Below are 19,507 nucleotides of genomic sequence, written 5' to 3'. Positions count from 1 at the left end.
CAATTGTGCGTCTTAAGTATTTCTAATTATTCCATGGTTTTAATAGGAAACCCCTACAACTTTTTATCAAGACTGTACTGCCATATGCTGGCTGCACCACAGTCTCGGAGGTGGAGATCTGATTACCGACTTGAAAACACAGACACTGATGAGCGCTTCTCTCGCTTTAACACGTTGGCTGTCGTGACCAAAGTTATGATTCATAAACTGATCTTTAGGTCAGATCGCGTAAGTACAATGTGTGTCATACCCCCCCCATCCACCCGACACAGCCAATTAATAAATTTGTCACGTGAACAAAACATGTGGACCTGTTGATTAGATTAATACATTTTTTATTCTTATTTTTAATAGTATTTATGTTGTTTGTCTCTTAACTGGGATTTTTAAATATGTAATTGCTAGGACACAAACACAAGATCCAGGTCGGATTCAATACATTACACAAAATCCGTGATCTAATCCCATCTGTGAAGGAGGTAATTCCTGACATGCAATACCCTGGAGTCTACAAACTGAGTTGTACCTGCGGCAGCAGTTACATTGGGGAAACGAAACGACATGTCTCGGACCGTGTCCGCGAACACAAGGCAGATCTGAAACACGGCAGAACCAATCCTGCTGCCGTAGCTGACCATTGTTATAATGCTGTGGGCTCACATGATAGTTTTTTTCTGAGACCAAGGTACTCTGCAAACCTTCGGGCTACTATCAAAGGTTTGTTCATGAAGCCATCCAGATATATAAACATAGACAAAACTTCAACCGAAAAGATGGATACAAATTTAACAAATAAATGGAAGGATGTTATCAACCAGGTAATGCCTTAACAGGTTGTTGTTGTTTCCATCGTTACCTGCCGGTTTACTGCTAGCCCCGCCCACATCCCCCCCAGCCTCACGTCCTCTTCCCCTAGCGCTCACGCGGCCCCTCCCCCCCCTCTCTCTCCCCCCCCTTGGCTCCTCCCCCCTCTCTTACCTATATAACCTCTTGCCACGGCAGCTCTCCCGCCGACTTCAGCATTTTTTTTTGCTGTGGTTGTCCCACCTGATGAAGATGGCTTGTGTTGCGATCGAAACGTCGTGATTTGTTTATTTTATTTTATTTCTACCTACGTGACTTTACCGAAAGAACCAAAGAGTGTAGAGTATGTATTTGCTAGTTTTAATGTTAGGTTAGTAACACCTTGCCTGTGCTCGCCAGTTGCCTGGGAGAAAAGTGGGCTAAGTTATTCCCCCAATCCTGGCCCAGCTGGCTCAAAAATGTAACAAACTTAACGAAACTAAACGAATGACCATTGCTGAATGAGTAAGATGTTATTGTTGTAATTTATTTAGAACCAGGGTCAGGGCCTCACCTTTGGCTTCAATTTCCATCTTCTTCTTACTTGCCCAAGAGTTGTGGTAATTTTCAGCCAGAGTCTCTGACATGTTCTGCTGACAGAAGTAAGAATGTAAAAAAACCTCACTTGTAAAAAATTATATTTAATCAAATCGCACATCATTCTTTTTTTTTTACAATTATACCTCAAATGTGTGATCGTAGTCACGCATTAAGATTTTTTTTTATCACTTTGTGTCAAACCATAGCCCTGGAATTCAATATCACACGTACTTATTAACTCCATTCCCTAGGCCTCTTTATCCATACAAGGGGCCTACCTTTTCTAGGCTCTATCAATGTGTGTTGAGTCTTTTTGTGACTAGGCTGAGACCAACAAACTCACCACACTTGAGAAATCGACGAAATCATCGGTGGATATTGTCCAGATTCGAACCCAGGAACTCATTCGTGGTAGCTTCTCAGTGTTCTCACAAAGTGTTTGACATCTCAGCCACCTGGTCATCTCCACGTTTTGAAAACAAACCTCAGGTTGCAACCACATCCAAGAAAAAGAAGAATCATCGGCTGAAAGCAAAGACTGACCTGCAGATCCCGAGGGAGTGTTACGTTGGTCATGTCCAGGGGTCGTGGCGTGAAGCCGTGGGGAGATTCAAATGAGCTTTGCTGCAGAGAGGAACAAGGTGAGGAATTTTAACGAGCATGCGGCAAAATCTCTTGAGAGGTTAGCTCACAAAAGCTCCACATGTGAAAGGACAGGGTGTCGGCTGGAATATTAAGTTCTGCATTTGATTTAATGGCTTACCATCATAGCTGGGCTTATTTACGATACTAGATAGGATATGCATAGGATATTGATACAAAAACACACAGGTGATGCCTTAAAAACTATGCTGACATACTTCAGAATTTAAGTTGCAATACAGACTTTCCATTCTAGATTGTGAGGAGTTTAAATGTTGGACTACAAAACAAATCTTGTATGGCCGAACAAACAATTGTAATTTGCATCTGGATTAAATCTGAGAAGAAGCGCAAAAGAAAATAACACAATTGAATTCTAATCAGGAGGACAAGACCATGGAATAAAAAGCGAATCTTTTTTTGTCAGTGGCAGGATTTCATTGTGAAGCATAAGTGATCGCCGCATCCAGACTGTAAGAATGATTACGTGGGCTTCAGCAAATTCTAAAAGAGACATTGTGAAATACCGATCGAGCCTCCTGCCGAAAATAAAATTTAAACTCAGTGTGTTAAATACTTTTAGCCAGAATTCATTTGACGCAAAAAAGCTTTAAATCTCCATTATAAATATTCGACTGCAAGAAATTAAAGCACATCCATCTTGCAATCCTAAGAAACCATCTGTGGCTCAACCTCCGACAATTTCCATTCTTCTAACAACTATGCACCAAGAGTTCCCCGGAAAAAAAACATAATAATACGCTTGAGCACAATTTTCAGATTAACCTTCATCAACACGACACGATCAAATAACCCAGCAATTACCCGTACATGCCGGAAAAAAAAACCCTGGGGTCTACATTGTTCCTGGTCGTTATGAAGTTGGGATTAAACTTTGATTTACTGCTTCGATTGCAAAGGGACTAATTTGACAGGAAATGGCACTCGACGATGTTGAGGTGAGAAGATGCCCGGCATCGGGTCACAACGCAGTGCGTCGAAAGGCGAGGCCACAATCCCGCCCACTGCTGCAATCCCACCACCACAAAGCACCCGTCACAACAAACACGTTCACGCTCGGCGACCCGCGTGTACAATTCAGCATGCATTACGTTCACGTGCCGGGTGATGTCGGCGAATTTATATCGGGCGCCGCCGCTCTGCGAGTTGCGCGATGTGGTTGTACAATAGACGCAAGCGAATGAGAATACAGATGCGCACGCGTCGCTGCAAAAGAAAGTGGAGTTAGATGGCGCTCGATGGCACGCGACGGTGCACTACGGCTCGTCGGGACGCATGCGCCTGCCAACAGCTTCGCTTTCACATTACGGCGGATGACGTGTGGGTCGTTTCCCCCCCAAGGGCTTAAACTATACACAAGACGAAAAAATTTGAATGCTTGGTTATTACAAGTTACTCACCTCCCTTAGAGGTCTCAACTAGCCCAAGCAGTGAAAGCAAACAATTAAGACAACTGTTAAACAAAGTGCTTGAGCCCGGGTTAGTACACTATGTTCAAACGACTGCCAACCAATTCACGAGTGCAACTGAAACGCAAAGCATGTACAGGGTTGTCATAGCCATTCGCTCATCTGTTTGCTGAATGGCATGTCGCAGGGTGTGTCCTCAGGTTTCCCACACACCATGGGGTTTCAATGGTGTCATAGGGAAACACCGACTTAAGGGCACGTCCAGCTCAGCACTCAGCACTCGTGCGCTTAAATGTAAAAAGCACGTGCAGTCTTTCTAACCAACACAAGCACGCACTAGCGCACGCGCGAAGCAGTAAAAACATTTTAAGAATAAAACAAATTTAACGTGCAGACTCAACCTGTGATTATCACAAAAACGCGACTCAACAATAAGCCTAACGGTGTATCAATATTGTATGGTACACACAGCCCTGGGTAGAACGTACACCTAACAGGTGTAGGGGAAAACGCCAGTCAGGATTAGACACCAAGTGGCACAAGTGTGCGTGGCCAGGAATTTATCCCGGGTGAATAGGATTCATAGCGCACTGGTCACCACACTTGTTATTATTTTGTTTTATACGTGACTTTACCGAAAGAACCAAAGAATAATTCCTGCAGTCACGAAAGCTCCAAAATTAAGATTGTTCCCTACACTTGTTTTTGTGCCGGTTTCTTTTTCGCTTCATTGCTTTACTTTTTTGCATTTGTCATTTTGGTGACCCAAGTAAATTTTGAAAATTAAAATATTCCGGTCTCTTGAGTTCTCAACTGGTTAACGAAATTAACTTTTAAACTACACCAGAGTTTATATACCCCCAAAAGGCCATTCACACTGCCGGGAAAGTCAATGTCGGCAAGCACAGTTTAAGGTCGGCAGGGCACACAGTAGGATGTCATAACAAGCACCATGATTGCCCGCCCGCCTTTACTTCTCCATGGCCTAAGTTCACATACTACACAAGGTTCTCATCGCTTTAGGATTAATTATAATCCGAGGAGAGATCCAGGCCAGGTTCATCCACCACCAGCGCCTTTGATGTTGTGTTTGGCCAGGAATCAAACTCGCGTTGTGATCATGCATGGCGCAGTGCTCCGAACCACTTAGCCATTGCTCCCCACAAACACCCAAGCACACAAGCACACACGTAGTACATTCTGGGACAGACACACACTCACGCATTCATACAAATTGACAACTCATTTCTTTAGAAATGCTTTTCGTGTTTAGTTCGTTGTTCTTCCCCCGCATCTCCGATTAGATACACTGGTACAAAAAGCACACGTGGACATATGCAACTGCAATGCCCCCTCCCCCTGCCCTGCCGTGCAAAATGTAGGTGCCCCCCTGCGCGTTGCTCACGCTGCTGGAGTGCGGGAGGCGCTGTGGCTTTGCCTGCATGGCGGCCGCCCCTCCGTCTCGTGTCCTCTCGATCGCCCAGCCCAGCATCAGCATGGTCTTCAGGGACTCCTTCACCGGCAGCTGGTAGACCTCCTTCTCCTGCGGCCACAACACACGGCGTCTCACACTCAACTCGGTTTACAGACACACCCTGCGCCACCCTGCGTCACACCCTGCACCATCCTAACCCGGTTCACTCTCGCAAAAGGCACTACTATCCTGGCTCTCCGATAGGCACTCCAAATGGCATTAGGGGCTGCTAAGTGGCTAGAAGGTGGCAGTGCTAAGTGTCAACCCCTCATGTTCATGGATTTTCTACGGGTTTTCCAATGCCATTCTACATCCCAAATATTCATTCATGGTATTGAGCAAACATTCGAATGTAGGACCCTCTTCAAAAAAGTGCTTTGGGCTCAATGAGACTTTGCTCGGCATTATTTCCAGCTTATTATGATTACGTAAGCTATTCTCGAAGCTTCGCAATAAAATGAACGACGCAGGTGAATACAACGAATACAACGCCAACCCGACTTGATTACCTTGTCAGAGAAGAGTTTGAATGGCTTGAGGAGGGGGTGACTTTTGCTTTCTCCATTGAGGACCTCGCCATATGACCACCCTTCTGCATACTGTCAAACAGAGAGAGAGAGAGACATACCTGTCAACCCCTTATCAGTGCCTACCTTATTGCAAAACAATTCAGACCTTATTGGTCACCCCGTGCTCTTATACATCTCAACGTTCATCCTACAAAGTCCCATCATCACAAGAGAGAAACACAAATAGACGATTTTTTTTTGCCCGAATTGAAACGGATGTACACCGTATGGACCTGATAACTCAATTTCCCTGTACAAGCATACGGGTAAACCGTATGGGTTGACACGGTATGGAGCGAGGACTTTTCAATTGGCATTCGACATGCCAGAAACCCAATAATTAATCTCAATGGTCACACAATATGTTGCAATTCCGTTCCTATGATGCACGTGTACATCATCGGAATCGGAATCGGAATAAAAACAAAAATAACTTTATCGGTACATCTTCGGGTCAGAAAGACCTACCGAGGCTCCCACAAGGCCATGCGGAAGCGCACATGGCGCAGTTTGGCGTCAGCTATCATAGAGTGTGGTCGTATCGCTGCAGTTCTCTGTGGTCAGTGCAATCTTTTGAAAAACAACGGCGCTACTTCGCCTCTCTAAATAAAATTGATGCTCACTGCTTGCGCGTTCCTAGATTCAGCGGCGAACGGGACACCCACCCTCGCGACTTGTAGAGACGTCTCGGAACGGGAAAGGGTTAAGAAAGCCTCCAGCGGAGTTGGGCCAGGTGGCTCAGGAGTGAGAGTGCCACGTCAGCACTGCGGAGACTCTGGATGACGCTCGACGCGGCCGCCCGCTCTCAAACCACATTACCAAGCGTGATGAGATGATGGTCTCTGCATGGTGATCAATGGCCTCTCACTGGCCAGGCTCACACTCGTGCCGATCTGGGGTCTAATCCTGACTGGCGCTTTCGTTACCTCTCTGTTAGGTCTGCCTTCTATCCAGGGCTGTGTGTATCATCCGCTATTGATGCTCTGTTCGGCCTATTGATGAGTCTCGTATTTGTGACAACCGCAGACTGAGTCTGCACATTTAATATTGTCTTATCATGAAAATGATTGTACCGCTTCTCGTGTGTGCTAGTGCATGCCTCTATTACCTAGAAGGACTGCCTCTGAATATTCCAGCTCTGTGACTTGTCGGCAAACACACACTTTGCCTCGTTTAGATTCTGTATACAGTTTTTGGACGGACGTTCCAAAGCCGAGCCGTACCGCAAGCCCACCGAGGGGGAGGAATCAGGGTTAGCCGCGAGGTATTTGTGTGTGCCAGGCCTGGCTGCTGTGTGAACCCCACCTTTTCCATCGACCAGCGGTCATGGACGTGCTCTGCATACTTGTTGATGAAAAAATCCAATTTCTCCGGGATGGTGATGCTGCAAAGATGCATGCAGACAAAACAAGCATGAGTGGTGCAACAGAAGTGATTTTTTTCTCACAAATATGAATTTTAAGAAATGTCATGTTATTAATTTTATCACAACGATGTTTTGGAGGTTTGTAGTCAGGCTCTTTAGCCTGTGAGCTATTAATGTAGTAGTTTCAAAAAAATGCCAAAATTATCAAACAGGTCTTCAATTTTGATTTAAAGCTTTCATGATTGCAGGGATTCATATTCTTGGTTCTTTCGGTAAAGTCATGTAGAAGGGAAATAATAACATAATAAAAATATAAAACAATAAAAATTCTCACGACGTTTCGACTGCGACACAAGCAATCATCATCAGGTGTGATTTCACAAGCAATCATCATCAGGTGTGATTTCACACCTGATGATGATTGCTTGTGTTGCAGTCGACTTTACCGAAAAAAACAAGAATATAGGTCTTCAATAAGCAAAATATCCAGAATATTTCCAGCGAGTTCCAAAGCTTTTAGAAGAAAGTCCTGTACTGTGACGTAAAAGCCATTACCTGCAAACTCGATTGATATGACACTATAAACCTTTATTTATCATTTTAACAGTAAACATGAGTAGACGTGATTTTAAATTCCAATGGTAGGCCAATTTACCCCATCCATTTAGCCGATCATCCATCCACGATTTCACAAACTAAAACGAGTACCGCTTTGTAGACCGTCAACAGTGTCACGTCACGGGAAAGAAGAAACAGGCGTAAGAACTGAAGGCATGGGGGTGTCCTCTTGCCGCTGGCTCAATGGCTCAGCGCTCCCGCACCTGGACGTGTCGATGGGCTGCGGCTTGAAGTTGCCCTCGGCGTCCAGCGAGGACTGGCTGTCCATCGCGACCATGCGGCTTGACTCCATGTAGTCGGGGGGCAGTGCGCCCGAGATGGCACCAAGGCACGGCAGCGCCAGCTTGAACAGCTCCTGCTCGTAAGGCTGTAATCATAGTAATAATAATCATTTATAAGGCGGCGATGCTTATATGTCTCAGCGACTCAAAGCACCTCATATCACGTCACATCTCATCTCAAACAACATTCGAAGGGTACCCCCCCACACAGTGACAGCTGTTAAGGCCTGCAATCGGGCATGTCTGCCAGCAAGTGACGATGATTGCTCAGTGTAATCCAAAAATTGGACTAGGACTCTGGCAAGCAATGGCCTATTCAATGTCATGGGATCTTTAACTTCCACAGTGAAGCAGATAGAGCGTACTGAATACACCCGCAGTATTAAGCAAGGCGACCTGTTGGATTTGAAATCGAGAACCTCTAAATAAAACGGTTAAGAATACCGTTTGATGCATATTCTATGGGGATTGTCTAGCACTGGTTCAGGGCTGCTAATGGAGATGAGCACTGCCCAACGCTAAGACCAAGTAGATACTTTGACTTGACCTGTCCAGTGTTGGATCAAAACGTTTTAAGCCGTCACCCTGCTGAACAGAACGTGGAACATCAGCGACAGTTCTCAAGCAGTGTTGGGTAAAACCGGCCCACTCAATTGACTCGCGTTGAAGAGACTGCTTCTCCAACATGCCGTAATTCCCTTCTGGATGTGACAAGTCCACACGGACACCGCTTTGTCTCTTCACTCGGCTCGTGTCGAAGCACAATTGGGCTCCGATGATTTTGGTGATGGTGATGACTACTGGTTAGCAGCGGAGGGTGGCCGTGGTCACCTTCTTGGACAGCGCGTTGAACACGCCCCAGAAGAGCTTGCGTGTGAGATGCAGCTCCTCCTCCGACGCTGCCCCGTAGCTGCCCCAGCCACTCGCCAGGCAATAGTACTTCCAGCAACGCTCGAAGTGATTGGTCAGCACCTGCAGACAGCGGACGGCGCGACCATGTTCAGCATCGGAAGCTATCATTGGACGGTAAAATCAGAGTTGGGCTGAACAATGGCCAATCAGTGTTGAGAGGGCCCATGTAGATTTATTTGGAAGCGTTTTACTTAAATTATAACATTTATAAAGTGTATTGCATAGGATATTAGTTTTGAGGTTCAGATGCTTTGTTTATAAGGTTTTCCCAATGCATTTGGCAACCGAGTAAATGTACAAACATATTGTGTGTTCAGAAATATTTTTGAGTGAAACAAACAGATCTACAAGTCTCAGACCAAGTTATTTTCCCTGACAAGTTTTAGCCAATAGCTTGATGCTGTATTTAACACTTACACGGAGTTAAAACAACAACGTTAAATGCAACAAATCTGCTTTCAAAGGGCTGTTATTGATTGCTGGCAGTTCACGTGCTCTATTCCATGCCTTCCCTTTGCAGATGGCACCCACTCCACGTATGGACCAGGCAGCCGGTCACAATTCAAACACTGCACATGGCTGAACCACGTTAACTCGCGCCTATATGTACGAGACCCTTGCTGTCGGTATCGAAATAATGCAAAAAAGAATAGGCTTTACCGTTTTCGGCAAACACCAAATAGACACACCAACCGCAAGGCATAACGTCTGAATTAACCCCACATGCTGGTGGTGAAACAAGCGTGTGTGGTTAATAAAGGAGGCCTTGTCTCATCCGTGTTAGGCCAGGGAATGCTAAAAGGCGAAAAGCATAACCTATGCTTCCTTATTATTATTATTTCAATGGCATCGTTTGTTGGCCAGTTCGGTCACGGACGGTGGTGAACAGCACTGGCCATAATGCGATTTCTTCTGCACGGAGCGAGGCACGAGGACACACAGCAGCACGCCTCGTCACCTTCAGTGGCATCTTGGAGTTTTGGTTGAGCAGCGGCACGTCGAACACAAAGCGGCGCAGCAGGTGCTGCATCATGGATGGGCGTAGTTGCCTGCAGCACCGTGGCACGCGCGCACACACACACAGAGGGCACCGTTATGCTGGCAAAATTTGCCCACACAGCGGGGAGGTCTCTCACCTTGAACTCTGCCATTCGTGCCGTCTGGCAACATTCCCAAACTTGCTGTTCACGGTGGTTTTTGGACTCGTTTTTATCCAAACAAGAGATTTATGTGTTGTCTCGTGAGCAGGAAAAGGTAGCGGAATTCCACTTGCTCAAGAGAGCAATACGTAGGCGCCCATCTCAATTGGTAGCCATGAGCCAGTAGTTGATATTTCAAATTCCTAGAGACGGCCATTTCTCTCCACTGGAATAACCGCCGTTTGGCTGGCGCTGTGGTGAAAGTGCTTGCCTCACAAACGAGAATAGTTGTGAGTTCTAATCCTGGTCACGAGTCAAGCTCAGCATCTCATCCATCTGGGGTTAGTAACATTGGTGCCAATCGATGAGTGGAAGAGAGTTATCAAGGGTGACAATGTCTATGGCTATCCACCAACAAATCAAAGTGTGACTGTCATTAAATGAAACGAATCTGAACGAAGATGCAGACTAAGACAATGAAGTACATTTATTTGCGACAGCAGTGCAATGCGGAAGGCCAACACGATAGCTGTCCATATATGTATATAAAGAAATATTGCCGAGTTCACCGATTGGTTGACCTGCCATTATTAGGCAAGGAGGAGGGGAAATTGCACGGCCCTCACACAAACACTTCATAACTACGAGTGTACTAAATTTGACGGCTTAAGTCGACTGGAAAAATCCAGACTTAAGGCTCGACAAAAATTCCACAGGGTTGTTGCTGACTGGACCGAGACTGCGCCTGAAATAAAGAGTGCCGACCGAGTGAACGCTGGGTGCAGCAACCCCAATGCGATCGCCCCCCCACCACCACCACCCCTCCCCGACCGCCCCCTCCCGCACCCGCAAACGGCTATGAGGCACTCCTCGATGGCGTCGCGTTGCGCCTTGGTGAGCGAGCGGCCCTTGGAGATGCGGTAGATGGTGTGCAGCATGGAGTCGATGAGCGAGGAGTGGTGCTCCGTGCCGGCAAACAGCGACGCGCAACGCGTCAGCACGGGCAGCACGGCGGAGCACAGGTACCGGTTGAGCGCCAGGGCCATGTCGGTGGCGGAGAGAGCCAGCTGCACCACCACGCCCCCCCCCCCGACCAAAGACAAACGACAAACACACGGGTCCCCACTTAGCGCCTTGTGGACCTGTGGACGCAGGTGCCGTTGAGCGAGCACACGTAGAGGAAACACGTGCACGCACAAGACAAAGAGCGTCCCGTAACAGAGCCCGTGTGGACTGTTGAGGCAAGTGCTCTTAGTGAGCACCTCTTAAGGGCTGCACAATACGCACGAGCGGTGGGGTGTCGCCACCACCTCCCCCAGCCGCATTGGTGCTGATGTTCACACAAGTGCACTCAGCCAGCTTGGAACAGTAGGCCAAAATAACCGTTAGAGGGGCTCTCTAGATTTCTAGTAGAGACATGAGCAAGCAATTGCAGGCCTGCACTTTTACTTTCGGGCTTTCACTTGTCACCCGCAATTGCAAAAGCCGAGATTGGAGCCCGCTGCCTGGCTGAACCGGAGTTAGCGCAACGGCCCTGGCCATCAGGCAGGCGAGGAGAAGGAACTCACGGTGTCGAGAGCGGCAGCCGCGCGCAGGTCGGGCAGGAAGCCGACCTCCAGCATGTGCAGCAGGAAGTCCTGCGTCTCGATGCCGTACACGCGCTCCAGGAAGAGCACCATGGCCGCCTTGTGGTCTGGGCAGAATCCCGCCGACATGTCCGGCTCCATCACCATTCCATCTGCCGAGCAAGCAAGCAGGCGCGAGCCCAACACGCACGGTAAGCGCCTCCGATTAGCGCGGTTGGCTACGTACGGCGGGAAAGAAGTTCAACATGCAAACCAATCACCCTCCCTCTCGTCCGTTTTACCAACCGCTCCCCACCACGACTCCCGCCGACCCCCCTGACCTGTGAGGGTTGATCGTGATTTTGTGCAGATTAGAAGCGCTACGTGGGGAGATGTCACTGGTAATAAGTGCGAGGTGGCCAGAGCAGTAGAGTTATTCTGACTGTGCGAATATTTCAGTGCTCTATCCTCTCTCATGCACATGGCTTTCCTTCGAGGACTCCAGGTTTCTCACGCTGGCCGAACACCCACGCACGGAATTGTTCAAATACAGTGTACGTACGTAAAAAGTGTCCCAAGCGCGCCGTGGCCACGCCACTACCACTGAGCGGCGAAGGACTGCCGCCGTTGCGGTGGGCTTAAATAAATAAATAACGAAACAAGAAACTAAATATATAAATATTTGGCCCATGTTTCACCCTACACGAGTGTTTGTACCAGAGACAGATACAGCGCAACACTGGAGACGGAATTTCAGACGTTCCACGGGAACACAGTCGGTCAAGAGGAGACAGATGCACGCCCAACGCACCTTTGTCAATGGTTGGCATCTTGAAGGGGATGCTGATGACCCCTTCCAGGTCCCCGATAGGGACGAGCGAGCGCAGGATGGAGCGGATGCGGATTGCCTCGCCCTTGCCGGTGAGGATGAGCTACGGAGACACGAGGGCGCATTCAAGAATTGACGTCGCTCGCCGCCGCCGCCGCCACCTTAAAGCGGGCGTCAAATACCCTGCGCAGGATCTGTTCCTTTGTGCAGTGAAACTACTTGGGCTGTGGTCTGTTGGCAGAGCGTTCAACTCGGGTTACGAGTTCTGGTCAGGGGATGGATCAACTCTCGAGGTTCAGTAAAACTGACGCCACCATTTTTGTGAGATTCAACAATGATGCTCCTGTGATTATCCTGAGACTGATCTGAATAAAAATGTGGAATGTACGCCGAATTTTATGGACACAAACGCAAATGAGCACTACCCCACGTTCAAGCAAGAGCACACTTGACCTGACTTGAATGTATCGATAACACAACATATTGTGCATTTGAAGAATGCACAATGCATTTGAAGAATGCACAATATGTTGAGCCAGACTTATCAGGAATGTTGCAGAACAATTTCCACGCTCTTTTTTACGAAACACATACATCAGACAAAACCGTACTTCTTGATCTACATACTAAGCGGTCACAAGTACATCGCGCATTTACGGCCACACACCAACGGCACAAATCGTCTGTCGCCATAGATATTTTGTTGATGGCCTATTGATTCCCTCATGGCTTCGCATTATTATCACCAACGCCATCAGCGCAACAGCCTTAGAGATTGTCTTTGGGATAACTTCACTTTTTATCCACAAAAGTCACATTAACATCGATTGCCACACTTCCAATCTCGACTGGGAACATTATTTAATGATCTTCTCTCAACATTCGTAATAAAGTGTTACGGTGACAAATGCTGTTTGACAATTTGACAACGCATCATAACGGAAGCGTCTCGTTGCTTAACGTGATGTTGGTTTACATTCTTGGTTCTTTCGGTAAGGTCACGTAGAAGGGAAATAATAAAATAATAAAAAGAAAACAATAAAATTCTCACGACGTTTCGATTGCAACACAAGCAATCATCATCAGGTGTGAAAACCACAGCAAGAAAATTTGAAAAAAGTGATGTTGGTTTGTTTGTTTTTTTACAACGAAACACAGGTAATGTTGAAAACGTTTTGGACCATTCACTCTCCTGTGCCGCACAAGATATATTTCTGTGTCCTTCCGAGTCCTTAGTGATATGTCAGCACGGCACAGCTTGCCTTCGGACTGGCAGTAACAAGTGTCCACTCTATCCATCTTGAGAACAGGGTTTCCCCTTTTTTCTGGCTACAAAACAGGCGTCTTCTGGTCTAACACCATTTGAAAGAAAGCTGTCAGAGTATGTTTTTTGTTTTCAATCTGACCACAAGTATTGTGGTTAATGCAGACATGATACTTCGTACAAGGTTTTAGTTTGGTGTTTTAACATCTTAACACCTGTTTTGTTGCCAGAAAAAAGGGGAAAATCTAATCTCATATTTTGGTACTGGCAAAGGAGGTCCCATGATCTACTATAACTGTGCCGCACACAATTTTCAATTACATTTATTGATTTAGCTCCATTAAATTTCACACAGGGCGTCTGATTAACATTAGATGTTGCGGATGTCCCCTAGTGCCGATTACAAAATAATTTGGGAATGCGCCCGATCTAGTCAGATCTCAGAAGCTAAGCAGGGTTGAGGATTGGCCAGTGTCAGGATGGGTAGGTGAGCACCGTGCACCAACTGGTTGCCGCGGGCCTTGCGGGGCTATGCGGTGGTCAGCAGAGGGCAGCCCGGCAATATCTGTGCAGCGCTGAATGTCTATGCTCCTGCGTCATTGCTCCCCGCATTCACCAACCCACACTGTCCGGTACGGTAAAGTGCGGTCAAATAATAATGACGTTCAAAATGCGCCCGATTTTACAGACAAGTCAACAACTCAGAGGCGCGGAGCCAAGCTCAGGGCTGCTCGAAAGCCCTGGCCAAATAGATAGAGGCCTTTATCGATGTTTCTTAAAAGTCAGAGAGCATTTGATGTTGCGGATGTGCAAAGGGAGTTCCACAGCGAGGGGGCGACAGCAGAGAACCGACGTGGGGCTGTAACAGTTCAAGACCTTGGTGTACGAAGTAGATTTTGAGTGTCGCTGCGTAGGGTTCAAGACGAGGGTAGTGAGGCGAAGTATCGTGGGGAACCGGCGGTGAAGGCGTGGGCAGACCATCATCCAGTAGTGAACGGACAAAATGCCAGGACGTGTACACGCGAAAAAAGCGCATGAGCAATTTGCCGTAGATATTTCCAAACGGCCGCAAGGGACGCAACCGTTGACTCCGGCTCAGTGACACACGTGTGCTGACCGCCTGAATACTCGAGCACAGCAGGAAAAAAAAACATACGTGCGTCTCGGGCGCACATCGGCCCAGCAGGTCGATGAGCGCTGCGTAGAACGTCATGATGGCATTGCCCATGTGGACGGCCTCTTCATCCTCTTCCTCGTCTTCCCTGGAAATATAAAATGCGCATTGAGGTCGTTAGCCGACGCTTGTACCGTGTCCTCCGTCTTCCCTAATCCCCCCGTACTCTACCCGTTTCCCCAGCCCGCCTCATCCGTATTACTCCCCCCCGACCCTCCCGATAACAAACATTAAAGGGAGACAGACACAAGGGGAGGTATTGGTATGCTTTAGTAGAAACAAAAGACAAGAAACCACACATGGGAGGCACTGCACCCACAGTGAAAACACATTTGTCATGGGATGGAAAGCAAGCTGGACGGCCCCCATCCATTGAAGCACAGACCAAGCAGCAGATGAGAAACCGGATGGAAAAATTGTTAAAACAAAAAATTACCACGGGATTTACCAATGGTCAGCAATCAGGAGGGTAAAAGGCCAGTTCAGTTAGTTGTTTAAAATGGGGGTGGGAGTAGGGTGGGTACCTTGTCCCTACTGATGCCACTAATCTGGAAGGGTGAGTAAAGGAGGAGGAGTAGGAAAAGTAATGGCAGCCATGGGGTGATAAAATAAACATATACTTTACTTTACCCCCACGTAAAGCTGTTTATTTGCGATTCATCATTCCAGTCCTGGAGTAATCTGGAATGATTCAAACAGGTTCAGCACATTGCACAGCACACCGAGAAGAGACGTTCAAAGAAAATTAACGCGCCAAAAAATGAATAGGTCAATGTTTACATTATTTCATACGCTCGTTGAATCACTTGCGACTGCACATGGCAATCGTGTGCGGCCCTTGCAGGTGTCACGCTTTAACAAATGACAGAGCGTTGCATGGTTCTCCGAGCGTTCGTGACTCTCCGATTTGTTTTCGGCTCGCAGCACACGATGGGAGGTCCGTTTAGTCGCTGGAATCAGCCCTTGAATGCTGTTCCTCAAGTTACCTCCCAGCACGTGCGGAACAGCACTTTGGGGCAACCCAAAAGCACGTCGGAGGGCTGAATAGATCCCCGTCCGATGTCTCTGCTCCACGTGCTCGAAAGCTTAAGTTCCTTAAGTTCTTGAAGCTCTCGGCGTGTGCAGCGAAAACGTCGAACATCATGCCGAACTACGCGCGGTACAATTATAAAAAAAACTTCGGAGAGCCACGCGGTCGAACCGCAAAAAAGCCTGCGCATGGATGCAAGCTGTCCCTCGACTGAGATGAGCTATAGCTTCCTCCTGAGGGCCATTCTTGAGTCTCGGATCGAACAGCAACGAGTGAGCATGGCTCTCTCACGTGTTCGATGATAAATAAGCGGCAGTTAAATCTGTCTGATTCCGCACGGTTAGCGATCTGTGATTTGGTTATCGGTTTATATGTATAGCGTATGCGGATAACTTACTTCATATTCTATACAACAAACATCACACAAGTGTTTGGTTATATAGAGGTACAAAGACAAATATCCCCTGTATAGCCTTAAAATGCTGTTTGGGAAAGTGCTGTTAGCGATCACCTATGAAGGCCGGCACGGCACAGGAGGGAGTGGGTGGCCAACACCACGCCCAGCCGCCTTTGTCTCCCTAGTAGCAATGTTTTTACACAAAGAACTAGGTTCTCAATTGAGGCTAAGTCGACCTAGGGGAGACCCAGGACCGGTTCATATAATCATCACTGGTGTTGGCCGTGAGCGGGAATCGAACTCGGGTCTCTGGGTTGGTAGCGCAGCATAGCGCTAACCGCTACACTACCGCTCCACATATATATAGATGTACAAACACACACACACGCACACGGAACCTGTAAACAAAGAAGAATGCACAAGAGCAGAATTGAAGGTTAGTGTCGTGAACCCAGCGGTGGCAAACAGCCCTGTGGGGCGGGCAACCCGGGCAATGGAGAGAGACGGTGTTCTCACGTGCACGCACAGTCGGCTATAGTTAGTTGGGATCAAGAGTGGTTGCGTCATCAGGTAAGACCAGCCCTGCTATAGGAAAGAAAAACATTTTTTACCATTGGCTCAGGGGCACAAACTAAGACAGGCAACACAAGATGGCAATTTGAGCAATAAAACGCAACGTGTCCTTAACTGTGGGGACGGTGGGATCGTAGTGGGAGAAATGTGTGTGCATTATGATGTCAAGTCCTTCGTCCGACTTTGTAGGCACCTATGAGGGAAGTGTGGCCTTGTGGTAGATTACAGGTATTAACAGGAAGATAACAACACGAATGTTACGAGTAATAACAAGAATGCGGATATCAACATTTTGAAGCAGATAATTCGAAATTCTGCCGAAATAACCGAAATATCAAACACAACGAAAGAAGTCAAATAATGCAATAATAAAGCAGGGTAAGTGATTGAAGAGATACCATTTCAGATGCACTTCCACCCCCCCCCCCCCGTTATAAATGACATCTCAATTGCGTTTCCAACGCAAGACTAAAGTCAGGTGGCCATCACGGTGAATATTGTGAACTCAACGTTGTTGTTTTCACAACAAGATCTGGCGACTGCTTTCTCTCCTCCTCCTTTCCGCCCCGACATCTCACGAGTTCTTGCAGCAACTTCATCGCTCGACCTCCAAGCGATGCCCTTAGTGTCTCGCCATCCGACCTTCAATACCTCCCCTTGGTCCCTCACCTCCGGATGCCACCCCGATGCCCGTCTCAGTAACCTGCCATCCACCATCCAAACGCTTGTGCCTGGCCTATGTAAGCCTTCCGTTTTTTTATTTCACCTGTAATACATTCCTACAACAAACACATTCTGAATTTCCACATTGCCAGCTGTCTCCTAGAGCATGACAAGTCTTATCGTCCTCCACAGGTAACAAAACTCAAAAGGTCTGAATATAACTTTCCATAATAGAGATTTTTGGGTCAAGCTCTTCACCCTGCACAGCAAAAAGCAGGAATTATGCCTTCGTTAAAAGAAGCAGAGAAATACAATTTTTCTTTTCCAAAACAGAAAGCAGGGCATCTCGTCAAATAACTTTTCCAAATAGGCCAGAGGCGTAATCCTAGTAGCTAGTGGTACTTCATCAGGCTGCGCAGATGAGTTTTCCTTTGTATGTTCCATCACTCGAACTGCACAGTTGGGCTTTACCAAATGCACTCCATTGCTAAAAATAATGTTACAACGCTTTGTAGTGATGCCACTGGTGAACAAGGCTGAGCCCATCAAATTGCACATCACGCGAACCCAGTTGTTTCAATGCACTGCATCACTGCGCATTTCCAAACATTTTTTTGTTAAAACGTAGAACGGAGCCCCGAGCTCGCTTGAGGACGGAGGCAATTTGTCTCGACCCCCCGGGGGCTGGTGCCTTACGAGGCTGCGGCACGCGGGACGTACATGGGTCGTCGCGCCGTGTCGGTGCAGGCAGATGGGCCGTCCCGGTCGGGGTCTTCGGAGATGGTGATGGCCTCCTTCATTGCGCCCAGCAAGCCCTGGCCACCCTCTCCGCGCAGCGCCGGCCCAAAGCACTCGGGCCGCCGGATAAGCAGCCGCACCACCACATTGGCGTTTTCCTCCACGCTCTCGCCTGCTCTCTCCATGAGCCACACACAAATTGAAATCGTTGATGTCAACAGAATACTGTGCTCTATCATAAAAAGTATTTTTTTTTGGTTTTACGTACGTATGTATGCATGCTGAACTTATTTAGCACCACACGTAGCCGACCATGCTAATCAGAAAGCGGGGGGGAAGGACAAAAAACTAAAGACAAAAATTAGTTCTCAAGAAATTAGTTTTCGATATAGATATAAAAGTGCCATAGCTCCAGTGGCTTCCTAATACAATTCTTAGTTTGTGCTGTGTAGCTCTCCGATGCGTACATTGTTTCGGCATGAAAATTCAGTTTCTGAAAAAGCTCCCAACCGCACCACGAGTGGAACATTGGGCATCGGGTGAAATGATACGCAGTATACAACCCTAAGTCACATCAGAGAGCTGTGAATCTCTGATTCAACCAGCGGGGTTTCACAACAGAAGAGTCACAGACACATTCTGGGGATAAGGTCATCAAATCACAAGCCGGACGGTGATTGTGGCTATGCACGCCTGTAATCCAGCACTGTGGTAGCTGAAAACATCTGAATCTCCTACGCTCCTTTTATTCGATTTGCACAGCACTGTGCGATGCAGTTACAAAAATGACGCCACAATATAAAACCTAAATTATTATTAGTATTATCATGGGCGCTATCTAGTGCATCACATAAGATGATATTGTGGTACAACCTCATTATACTTTTGCCAAATGTACAGAACACCGCTCAATAATTATGATATAGCCTGTGTTGAACACTGTATACAATGCATGATTGTATAAATACGTGTAACCCATGTACATACCGGGATATGCTACTACTACAGGAAATGTTAAAGAAACATCAAATAATATGTCTATGCCACCCATTTATATTGTTAGTGACGGATGAAACATTACGTATATAGTTAAAACGTACAAACGGTGACGATTGCGTTGTTGGTTAATGATCATCAGAAATATTTGTTTTTTATATTGTGCCCTAAGTACCGGGGAGATTCAGAGCACTTTACATCATCACATCTCATTTCAACTCGTTTAAAAGGGCACCCCCAGTGGCAGCTGTCCCTGTGGGGCACAAGGTAACTGGCAGCACCTGGCCCGCAAACGTCCAAGAGTCTGCCAGTAGCCAGTAAGGGGGGGGGCGGGCGATAAGACGATGATTATGATAATGGTGGTGGTGGCAATGGGTCATTATGACATACAAAAGAATGTGCTGTAGAATGAGGATGGCTTTTAATTTTGCTACAAGCAGCGTGTATAACAAAGCCTTCAGAGC

General features: G+C 47.2%; 1 protein-coding gene across 1 annotated transcript in view; it reads right to left on the bottom strand.

Moving 5' to 3' along the window:
• The window catches only part of LOC144720153 (ryanodine receptor 2-like), a 289,470-nt gene that overhangs the window by 84,895 nt on the left and 185,068 nt on the right, over positions 1–19,507 (bottom strand). Inside the window, exons 43-56 of the mRNA XM_078596660.1 lie at positions 18,030–18,219; positions 15,277–15,327; positions 14,629–14,734; positions 12,191–12,311; positions 11,383–11,552; positions 10,661–10,881; positions 9,634–9,724; positions 8,595–8,735; positions 7,686–7,849; positions 6,804–6,882; positions 5,439–5,528; positions 4,861–4,998; positions 1,927–2,007; positions 1,358–1,433 (exon numbers count right to left, since the gene is read on the bottom strand). Of these exons, the coding sequence (XP_078452786.1) occupies positions 1,358–1,433; positions 1,927–2,007; positions 4,861–4,998; positions 5,439–5,528; positions 6,804–6,882; positions 7,686–7,849; positions 8,595–8,735; positions 9,634–9,724; positions 10,661–10,881; positions 11,383–11,552; positions 12,191–12,311; positions 14,629–14,734; positions 15,277–15,327; positions 18,030–18,219 (1,719 nt within the window). The remainder of the gene's footprint in view (positions 1–1,357; positions 1,434–1,926; positions 2,008–4,860; positions 4,999–5,438; positions 5,529–6,803; positions 6,883–7,685; positions 7,850–8,594; positions 8,736–9,633; positions 9,725–10,660; positions 10,882–11,382; positions 11,553–12,190; positions 12,312–14,628; positions 14,735–15,276; positions 15,328–18,029; positions 18,220–19,507) is intronic.

The sequence above is a fragment of the Lampetra planeri genome, chromosome 7, assembly GCF_965212315.1.
Source record: "Lampetra planeri chromosome 7, kcLamPlan1.2.h2, whole genome shotgun sequence".
NCBI classification, from domain to species: domain Eukaryota; kingdom Metazoa; phylum Chordata; class Hyperoartia; order Petromyzontiformes; family Petromyzontidae; genus Lampetra; species Lampetra planeri.
Note: the sequence above shows the minus strand (reverse complement) of the source record. Positions and strands in the feature narration are given on the sequence as shown.